Raw genomic sequence first — 11047 nt, 5'->3', positions numbered from 1 at the left:
CTTTGGGATGTGTTGGAACGGGAGCTTCGTGCCCTGGATGTGCATCCCACAAATCTCCATTTAACTGCAAGATATCCTTTGAATATGGGCCAACATTTCTAAAGAATGCTTTCAGCACCTTGTTGAATCAATGCCACGTATAATTAAGCCAGTTCTGAAGGCGAAAGGGGGCCAAACTCAGTATAAGTATGGTGTTCCTGATAATCTTTTAGGTGAGTGTATTTACAGCATGTTACAAAATGTAAAAATATACAAATTCGTATCTGTACATAGACATTCATGATGTGACAAACATTCACATGGCTCGGATGTCAGTGTATCAGTTTTTATTAAATGGGGAAAGTTCCATCACTTGAGCACCTGATTGTATGAAAGAATAACATCTGATACGTCACGTCTACAGGCCCCTGACTGCCCGAGAGTGAGAATGAGGAAAAATGCTCATTAAAAGTATATAAATTCAGAAAATCTACGTTGAAAACCTTAATCTAAAGTGTAATAATAAGTCAAACCCAAATTATATGTTAAAGAGCTCTGAATGTAGCATATTTAAACCAAAAATGAAAAAGTTAGCTCCAGTGTTGTTTTGGACCCCATCGACTTTCATCGTATTGACAAAAACAGATTAAACATCTTATTTTGGGTTCTGCAGAAATACAGGTTAGTAACAACGCAAGTAAATTATAAAAGTATTTTGTTTTTAGGGGGGGGGGGGCTATCTCTTTAACTTTGGAACTGGTAAACATCTTAGTGCATTTAGTAAACAATTACAAATTCATTAAACACTAAAGAGTAAACAAAAATAACAAAAATCCCTTACAATATTTGACAGAACCAATGGCATTAAAACTATTGTTGTCAATTAGTTTTTTTATACAGTAAATGTATGTACTTTCCACTCAAAATATGCATAAATTAATCAACAAACCACCAAAGTATCTCATTAAGGTTAAGGTGACTTTAATCTCTGATGAAAGTGTTGTGCTTTTTGTAAAGGTTTTTAAAGGCTTTCTGGAAAAAAAAATCTACTTTTGAATAGCAAGTAAAATAGTTCCTCACTAACATATGGCTTGTTTGAATTGGTAGTCAAATTCTCAGTAAACTCCAAAATTACAAATGTCTGAGTCGTTGATTAAACCCAAGTTTCCAGATCTTGATCTCCATGTGGTTCCTTGTTTGCTCTTAGGCACTTTGTTTCACTCGGTATTGGGACCTGAGATTTTGGTTTTGCCCAAGTGTTTCCTCGAGAGTTGTCTGTGCCGAAAGGCCCATGTTGGGAATCATTTCCTCTGTGGTTTTGAGAGTTGGCATCTTTGCAGCTTGTTCTTTTGTAAAAAACTGGTTTTGGGATCTTTGAAGGCTTTCGGTCGGACCTGTGGTCACGTCTTGGTCGCACACAGGGTTTTAGTTTCAGCTTGAAGAAGGATGGCACTCTCTCTGGCTTCCTTAAGGATCTTCTTTGTTTGATTGAACAACTCTTGGGCTTTTTTACATGTTCAGTTCCTAAATTTGATACTTTGCCAGGGAGAATTTTGGTCTCAACATTTGAGTTGTCAACTGGCACTTTACCAAGTTCAGCAGTCTCCTTTGAATCCATACTGGATCCCAATGAGGACCAAGAACTGGTCATGCAAGGTTTAGAGACCTTAAGGTGATGTGCGGTAGTGTGGTCTTCCACCACCTTGCCTCGGAGACCCTTAGGAAGAGTGTTCATCCACTTCTCAACTGACACCTTCTCCATCTTCCTTTGGCCACCAGAGAGTTCAGCCATGACTGCATCAAAAGCCCGATCAAGACTTGCTGATCTGTCGGAGGCTTTACGGCGGTCAGATGGAATCGCTCTCGAATTCTTAGGAGTCTCGTGATGCTTCTCATCGGAGCTAGTGCTGCTTTCTGTGTCGATGCTTAGCTGCTGTAGATTGCACAAGATTTCCTCCTCTAGGCTCTTGTAGAGGATGGCTTCCTGAGAAGGGCTGAGAGGAGGAGGAGTGAAGAGATAACTTGTCTCAATTCCTCCCTCTTCACCGCCTAAAGACTTCTGAAACTGCACAATGTTCGGCACATGTAGAGCCAAGTGCTGTACCTTCTTGCTGGGTGATCTATCAGCTCCTTGTTCAAGTTGGCCTTTCTCAGTTGCATCCAGAATATTTTTCGGTTTACCAGGTGACTCTTCTTGAGAGATCTTAGCTGGAGTTCTAGATCTGGTGTTTTGTGCTTCTGAGATGGCCCCTGTTATACCTTTAAAAGGGGAAAAGTTGCGGATGAAATGTTTGCCCTCTGGCTCATAAATAGTGATGTTCGGAGGTTTGGAATATGAATGTGTGTTTCCAGGAAAACTCCATCCTGGACTTTCTTTCACGTCAGAAACAAGGTGCGCTCTGTCCTCGTTCTCTCGTCCTTTTACTCCAACGGTGGAATTTTGTCTCAGTTTGGAAACAAACTGCGATTTGGTCCAGGTTTGACCTAGATTCTTCTCAGGTGCTTGCTGGCGTTGGATCTGATTGGTGTTTCTCTGAAGGACTAGAGGTGTTTGAGGACGCTGTATCTCAGGTTGTAGTGTGGTTGGATGATGGGTTGCCCGAGGAAGACTGCTTGTCAGACGAGGTGTTGGTGACGTCCGTGTTTCGTTTCTGCCTGTCCTACTGGAGGAGTTTGTTTTCAAGCTATCTTTTCTGTCAACACAATTGTACTCTCGAGTACTCGGTCTCTCCCTTAATCTGAAAAGAAGAAGAAAAAACACCCACACATAGACTTGTTAGGGTCAGTGAGTCTGTTTCCTCAACAGCTGTTAAAAAGTATCATGTATTTAGGGACAACAATATACATAATTAAGCATATGGTAATACAAACTCATTTATAATACAAAACATTTTATCATATCAGAAGGGATTTGTTCAAATAGACACTTCATGGACATACAACAACCTATTTGCAGACCCACTCTCATTTACACCAGGCATTGGCATGTGTTTATCTGCAGGTGGTCTGGGACTGATTTCAACCACATTTAATTAGGATGTAAATGCAAATGAGTTTTAGTTATTGTCATTAGCCTTTTCCTTCTCTTTTGCTGGTTTTATTCTGAAAAAGAGACCCGACACTGCAGTTTTAAAGGAGTAGTTCACTTTTAAAAAAACTTATGCTGATAAATTTACCCACCCCCATGTCATCCAAGATGTCCATGTCATTCTTTCTTCAGTCGAAAAGAAATTAAGGTTTTTTATGAAAACATTCCCGGATTTTTCTCCATATAATGCACTTTACTGGTAACCAAACGGTTCAAGGTCCAAAAGACAGTTTCAGTGCAAACTGCAAAATGTTCAAAGGGCTTTAAACAATTTCAGACGATGAATAAGGGTCTTATCAAGTGAAACGATCGCTCATTTAAAAAAAACAAATAACAAAGTTTAAGTTCTATAAGCTCTGTGCTCAGTTCTGTGATGCGCGTTCGTGACTTTCCTGTTCGAACTAGTTCATGAAAATGAACAAATCTTTTTCTGAGTCAATTCGTTCATTTCGTTCGTTGAATAAACCAAATGACTCGAGAAAAGATTTGTTCATTTTGATGAACGAGTTCGAACAGGAGAGTCATGAACGCGCATCACAGAACAGAGCAAGGCGAGCATTTGAGCTTATAAACTTAAAACTTTGTTATTTATGTTTGAAATGACCAATCGTTTCGCTAGATAAGACCCTTATGCCCGATTTTGGCTCGATCCGTTTGACGTAGGGTGTCGTGGGGATTCATAAACGACAACGGGTGTCGGGATGCAAGATTCGATCGTAAGACAGCATGCGATCTTGCGACTGGTCAGGAAGCAACGTGTAGTCTGACATGTGTCTTGTCCACGTCACGACAAGATTTTAGGAGTCAAAATCGCATAATCTGACACAGTGACTATCGTAACAGACAAAAAAATTGTGTAATCTGAACCAGGCATTAATCGTCGTCTGGTGTCGTTTAAAGCCCTTTGAACAGTTTGCACTGAAAGTGTCTTTTGGACCTTGAACCGTTTGGTTCCCATTGAAGTCCATTATACGGAGAAAAATCCTGGAATGTTTTCTTTTCGACTGGTGAAAGAAAGACGTGGACATCTTGGATGACATGGGAGTGAGTAAATTATCAGCAAAAGTTTTTTTTTTTTTTTAAAGTGAACTACTCCTTTAATAGTTAAATAGTTATTTAGGTACTACTTAGCAAACCAACTGCACCTACTTGTTAGGAGAGGGGCTGTTTCTCCGGCGGGTGGGCTGATGTTCAGGGTCGGGAGAACAGGAGGAGCGTGGAGGAGAGTGCCGTCCTCTCTGGGCTCGGTATGGGGATGAAGGGGTCCAGACAACTGGCTGAAGAGGGGGCTGCGTTCGACTCAGCATAAGAGTGGTCTGAGAAGCACACTGCGCATCAGGTCGTGGGGTGGTCAACCGCTCCCTGATCTCATGGACTGGAGTAGCTGGGCGTGCGGTCAACTTATGGACTGATATGTATGTGTGAGAGAGAAAATAAAAGAGGTTTTCCAGGAAATATTGATCCAATTCCTTAAAGTGCCCCTATTATGCTTTTTTTGGATAATACCTTTCATGTAGAGTGCTCTATAGCTGTTTGGGAATATAACAGGTCTGCAAAGTTTCAAAGATCAAAGTGCATGACAAATAGAGTCATTGTCTCCTACAAGAAAATTAATTCTGAACCGCCTGAAATGAGTCGTCAGTAATTCCAGTCTTACTTTTGCATGAACCTACATAGGTTTGTAACCCATTTGCATTATGGAGTTCATTGGTAGTCTACAAACAACATCTACTTTGAAGGTGTAGCTGAGGCGTGGAAGAGTTTGGCTTGGGTTGAGAAGACGCTTTTCTGTTCTGCGAACTTGCACTTCTAAAGGGGTGTGAAAAGTCGTGGTTAAAATTCATTTTTAAAATGATACCACAGCAGTTTAACTTAAATTCAGATACAGACTGATCTCATGAAATGGCATATGTATGACACGCCAATTCGTATTTCCATTTTTGACGTGCTATCAACCCGCATAATCGCTTTTCAGCGTGTTTATGAACGCCGTTGACTTAACGTCACATTACTGTATATATAAATATATGACCTACCCCAACCCCATCCCTAAACCTACCCGTCACTGGGGTTAATACCATTTATGAGTCTTCCCCTACTTTCCTAGGGAAAAAAAAAAATCACTGTGTAGCTGTGGCAAGACGGCGAAGCGCGACCTGGAGCAACTTTTGGTAAGTATTCTGATTAATTATTTTGTCATTTTGCTTCTATCTATGCCATGGGCTGACTTTAGACAGTAAAAGATTGCCTGCGAGGCTGTGCGAGCTTCTCCTCCTGTCTATACGGTAACTTTTCTACTGTGCGACGGACAGTCGAGTGGGTATGACGCAATTTTTACAAGAACGGCTTCTACGTGGCCATAACGTAACATACAAAGTAATGGAGCCTTTTATACATTGTCGTGGCTGATGGATTACCCCCTTGGTAATAACGTTTTGTTTTCGACACACACTGTAATCTGTAGACCAATCACAACAGACTGGGCCATCTGACCAATTAAAGCAGAGGAAGCTCCCAGGGGTTAAGAGAGATGAAATCCTTGATCAAACCGTTTCAGATACTGAGAGAAAAGAAGTGATGCTGCAATGTATATTATAAGAAAATGAACTTGTTTTTTGACCTTGGATGCATGTAAACCTATTGTAGAAGACTTCCTAAACAAACTTAAGAGTCTTTAAAATAGCATAATAGGGGCACTTTAAGTTATTTTCATATACTACAGTACATGTGTTGAGATGTGATGAAATATTAGTCAAGATTATATAAACAGTATTGCAATAATGTATCATAATGTATGTACTTTATAATGCCAAAGAAATCTTAAAGGGAAAGTTCACACACAAATGTCTGGGTTGAGAATGATAAACTACCACAAACCTTTCACTGTTTATATAATTTCTGATGCTAAGTTTTGTAGGTAGTTGTAGGTGTGTATTTGTGAGCGTACTGAGAGAAGTGCAGCGGCAGGGATCATGTTTGTCGAGATAGTGCTCCAGGGTGTCCCATCCTCCGCCCACTCGCACCATAACATGATTCCTCAAAATCTACACACACACAGACACCTTAATAAAAATGTATGAGCATGTTCATGTCTCATGTGGAAAACATACTTTTCCATTTATGTTCAACAAAGCTACCGAGACAGTAAAATACATATTTTAATGACTATGATAGATCAACATTTTCCAGCATAGATGGGCAGTAGTGCTTAGAAAAATGCTAAATTAACAAAGAAAAAAACAAGGTTTAATATACCCGAACAAATATGAGAGTGTTGGAGTCTCCAACCCTGTATTTGCCCTCTGATACCTTCACCATGGGGAACTGGGATGGACAAGTGCATCGGCTTATCAGAAACTGGACCTGCACACACACACACACATACACACACAAACGTTATTGTATTCTAAGCAGATGTAACCTGCCACTTTGAAAGCCTTCATAAATCAGAAAGGAGAGGACCCACAAATCAAAATGACAGGCTAATCCAAAGTTCTCTTTTTTTCCTATCCTGCAAATCATGTTAAATGCTAAAAAGAGGCATGAATCTTGTAGATAGAGATGGATGTTCAGCTTTGACCCTTTGGGTGTCCTAGTTTCCAAGTCATCCTCTTGAACGCCACATCAGTTGGATAACTGTGGGGTTCGCGCTTCAGGTGGTGTAGTGGTTAAAGCCTAAAGCTGGTAACTAGAAGGTTGGTGGTTCAATCACTGGAAATGATGAGCTGCCAACATTACAAAGCACTTAATTACAGATTGCTTGTGTACTTATTATAGGCAAGTCGCTTTAGATTAAATTAGATCATCTGCTAATTGAATTATTACTAACAACAAACATGAAATGTTCAATGATCACTAGTGATTAGACAGCAATGGTGAAAAAAATAAAACATTATCTCTTTGATTTGGAACATTTTAGGACCACTGACTTTTTACTTTTAAAATGTAGCACATTTCACCCCATTTAAAGGGATAGTTCACTTTGAAATACATTTTTGGTATGTTCTAGCTAGGGCATCCAAGATGTAGGTGTCTTTGTTTCCGCAGTATTTTCAATTTTGATATTTTTAGGTCAAACCGTTCTTGTCAGTCATATAATGCAGGTCTATGGTCACCACCTCAAAGAGCATGCACAGAGAAGTCCAAATTAAACATGATTTAATGATTCGTAAATGTAAGTCCACATTGATGGACGAAGACACGAACCGAGCGGTTTGTGTGAGAAAGCTAACAGTATTTATATCGTTTTTACCTCTTGTAACCACAGCCATGTCCAAGTGATCTGAGGGCGCGAGCACTTTGTGGCTGTGTAAAAACGATATTAATACTGTTCGTTTTCTCACACAAACCGCTTGTTTCGTGTCTTAGCCCATCAGTGTGTTATGAGTCATTAAATCATTTTTAATTTGGACTTCTCTGTGCATGCTCTTTGAGGTGGTGACCATAGACCTGCATTATATGACTGACAGACAAGGACGGTTTGACCTAAAAATATCAAAATTGAAAATACTGCCCTTGAGGTAAGCTAAAACATATCAAAAATGAATTTCAAAGTGAACTATCCCTTTAAATTCTCATTAGTGTAATCAAAAATTATTTAAAAAAGTTAAAAAAAACAACTGTCTGGAAGGCATTTTTTTATTCAAAATAATTCAAATTTTTTAAATACAATTTTTCCAAATTGTAAAAATTCTTTACAATTTTTATAATAAATAGCTCTTAACTTTTATGCTGTGCTCAATTTTTGTCAAACATGTTACAATGCAAAAATATTAAAGTTGCTATTTTTCTTTTCATTATGCAGTTTTTGATTTCATTTGAATTTGCAGCGGAATACAAAATAAGTTTCGTGAGATTCACCATTTTAATCCACATTTTATGCAAAAATTGCTTAATTTAGATTCAATTCTGAATTAAAATCCAATGCCTTCTGCACATCAGTAAACATGAATTTGATCTTTGATGCAGCACCATCTCATCCAGGTTCTGGATGTTTATCAAGCGCCTCTGTGGTTTGGGCTGAGCAGGCAAGTCCTCCATCTCCCCACGAATCTCCTCCTCGATCTCCTGCTCCAGCTGAATGAGGACCGGCGAAGCCATGCCGAAACGAGAGGCCCGTCTGGCCACCTCAAGAAGGCACAGCACAAAATTCTTCTCATTCTTACGCAGGACAAGGTCGTCTGTCTCGAACATCAGTACGTCTGCAGTGGGGGTAGAGTTTAAGAAGGTAACAGAAAACAGAGAACATTTTGATTTTGTTGCGCTGATCTATATAACAGATGTCTTAGACTTTTACTGACAACTTGTAAGTTTCTGTCTAATGTACTGTTTTCTTTCTAATGTACTGTCTTTAGCCTATTCCTTTCCTTTCCCTAAGTGGTTATTCCACTTGTCAGGCCACCATTGTAAATAAGAACTTGTTCTTAATGACTTGCCTGTATAAAAAAAGATGCAACAACAAGCAACAGCAAAGTTTCAGTTACTTTATATCATTATAGGCTAGAAAATGAGTTAATTCGTTCGAATTAGCTATCATTGTAGGCTATAGAAAGAAGAACAGCGATGGGGTTATGTACTACAAGTAACATGAGTTACGTAATCAGATTACTTTTTTCAAGTAACGAGAAAAGTGATTTATTATTTTTTACATTTACAACAAAATATCAGCTTTACTTTCTCAAATAAGTCCCCTCTCTTGTTTCCATGTTGAGTTAAATCAGGAGAAAATCCAGTTGTTGTGTGCGCAATATAATGTAAATATGATGGTTATTGTAGTTCTAGAATAAATGTGAGCATGCATTTAGTCATCTCACTTACACAAAACAGATTCAGTATTCTTCAAAATTAATAAAAACATTCAAATTAAATATGTTAACTACGGTAACACAAAAATACTTGGTGTATTTAATGTCACTTCATTAAGCAATGTCTTTGCTGCTGACCTTTAATAATTCAATTAAACCATACCAATAAACAAAAATGACTTGTTAAACATATATAAAGATAGATATTTATATATAAAGAAATTGTGTTGAAATTTCGTCTCCGTTTACTATTCTTCTGCTATCCCGAATGGCAGCACAGCTTGTGATTGTTTTTACTGTACATGTGTGAATTTGCATTTCACTGTGAAATGAAAGCTCTTATTTGTTTATATATATATATATGTTTATTTGCAAAAATATAACTTTTATTCGTTAGTTTGTTTGTTTGTTTTTAATAAGAAACAAACGAGCATGCCCAGCCCAGCCTAGAAAAAGTAACGTATGTCCCCAACACTGAAGAAGAAGGATTCTATTGGTCATGTGATGCCCATAAGACTGCATGTAAAGCCTATTGTTATGACTGGAGTCTTCCTCGCATGTGAGTATACATGATTTTAAAGATATCGAATGTACTTTTAACTTCAATATGTGTAAAACCTGTCCCTGGGAATGACTAAATTTGAGCAAACAGGCCGAACACTTGACAAGCTTCGCGACTAGTGTGAGCTCACAGCACTCTCTAGAGGTAAGTGTCTGAATTGCAAACAAGTGATTTTCTATCAAGCGGTTTTTATGTGATAAAGTGATAATTCGACAAATATAAAACGTCACATATACATGTAAAATAATCAAACGTACCAGGAATGCTCATCTCTTTTCGACACCAGTTTATGAAATTCGTCACATTATCCCGGGCCAGGAATGTTGTTGGATGTGCAGAGCTGACGAAAGTGACTCCAGAAGCGGGTAGTTGGATCTCAGTGGTTCCGCTCTTCTTCAGAAACTCATCCGCCACTCGTGTCACGTTATTAGCATGAGCACACAGAAGCGCACCTGTTTCCAACACCTCCATAATATTATTTACGTCAATACCCATGTTGTATAAATCTCCCAGCCATTCTGCCAGGTCTTCTTTCATGGCATAGAGATATTCCTCTCCGGATTTGAAAGGCTTGATGCTTTGATTGGACGCATGCTGAATTCCAGACATGGCTTGGATTGAATCAAATCAATGTAATAGACTCAAAAACACATTTAAATGTTCCAGTGTTGTAAGGGGAAAAATAAGACTCGCATAAAAAAATACGGTCGAATTAGCAGCATTGTGTGACAACGAAACAGTATAAAAGTTTAAACTCGATTCATCGACTCCAAACACTTATTTCCGTCCTAAACTTAGTGTAGATATAAGTGCGTGAAATGAAACGTTGTGCAGTGTTGTGTTGCAAAGTTTCAGCGCTTTTTTAATGTTGTCAGGGTGTGTGAGCGAGGTATCGTCCTTGGTTACCAGATGGCGTCTTAATCCAAACACTCCAGTTAACCATTTACTGCCCATAAATTCAACTCCTTACGGCAAACACATTAATAATAAACACCAAAGTACTGAGGAATATTATAACAATAACATTAATATTGTTGAAACTATCCCTATTATCCCAAAAGTAACAATTATTTTATATGGAATACTGCAGCATTTTTAAAAATAAATGATTTATCCGTGCACATCATCATTATTATTTTAATAATAATATCATAATTTTTAAAAACAAAATAACCCCCCCCCCTTCACTTCTCTGATGACGTTTGTGAATAAACATTTTCAGTAGTTCTCTGGGAATCATTCAAAAATAGTAGTTATTGATTAGTTAATAATAGTGAATTACCACTTTCATCTGTGCGCTATTACTTACTAGTTCCTTAATCAGAGTTTCTTATTAGTTAATAATAGTTACTAGATAGTTAATATCATTGGTTCTTGAGTAGTTATTCATTAATGAAGGAACCGTATTCTAAAGTGTTACCCATATTTTCACACATATGTACTCAATTAAAACTCAAATTAGGTCTTAAAATATTGTATTGCTAAAAGCTAGAAGAATGTTAGTAGTAGTCATTGAATGAACTGTCACTGAAAAATGCAGATGTAAAAAAAGAAACAATGACATGCTAAACTAATGATGCAAATGTAACAAGAAAAAAAAAGAGTTAAAAGAGA

The 11047-nt window shown here is 38.1% G+C and overlaps 1 protein-coding gene across 1 annotated transcript; it reads right to left on the bottom strand.

The window, feature by feature from the left end:
* Positions 1 to 938: 938 nt before the first annotated feature.
* gas2l2 (growth arrest specific 2 like 2) lies at positions 939 to 10344 on the bottom strand. The gene is made up of 6 exons (XM_039661772.2): positions 9691 to 10344; positions 8039 to 8268; positions 6323 to 6430; positions 6015 to 6111; positions 4217 to 4475; positions 939 to 2717 (listed from the first exon to the last, which is right to left on the bottom strand). Exons 1-6 carry the CDS (start codon positions 10040 to 10042, stop codon positions 1133 to 1135), a joined length of 2631 nt encoding a protein of 876 aa, XP_039517706.2. The 5' UTR covers positions 10043 to 10344; the 3' UTR covers positions 939 to 1132.
* Positions 10345 to 11047: the final 703 nt, after the last annotated feature.

Source organism: Pimephales promelas, chromosome 4 (assembly GCF_988280905.1).
Source record: "Pimephales promelas chromosome 4, fPimPro1.hap1.1, whole genome shotgun sequence".
In the NCBI taxonomy this organism is placed as follows: domain Eukaryota; kingdom Metazoa; phylum Chordata; class Actinopteri; order Cypriniformes; family Leuciscidae; genus Pimephales; species Pimephales promelas.
This window is presented reverse-complemented; position numbering and strand designations above follow the sequence as displayed.

Coding starts and splice junctions, on each gene's coding strand:
- gas2l2 (XM_039661772.2), bottom strand. CDS start 10,042: ATGTCTGGAATTCAGCATGCGTCCAATCAAAGCATCAAGCCTTTCAAA. Junction 6,431..8,038: donor TCCAGAACCTGGATGAGATG/GTGCTGCATCAA, acceptor GTGTGTGTGCAG/GTCCAGTTTCTGATAAGCCG. Junction 6,112..6,322: donor ACACTCTCATATTTGTTCGG/GTATATTAAACC, acceptor GTGTGTGTGTAG/ATTTTGAGGAATCATGTTAT.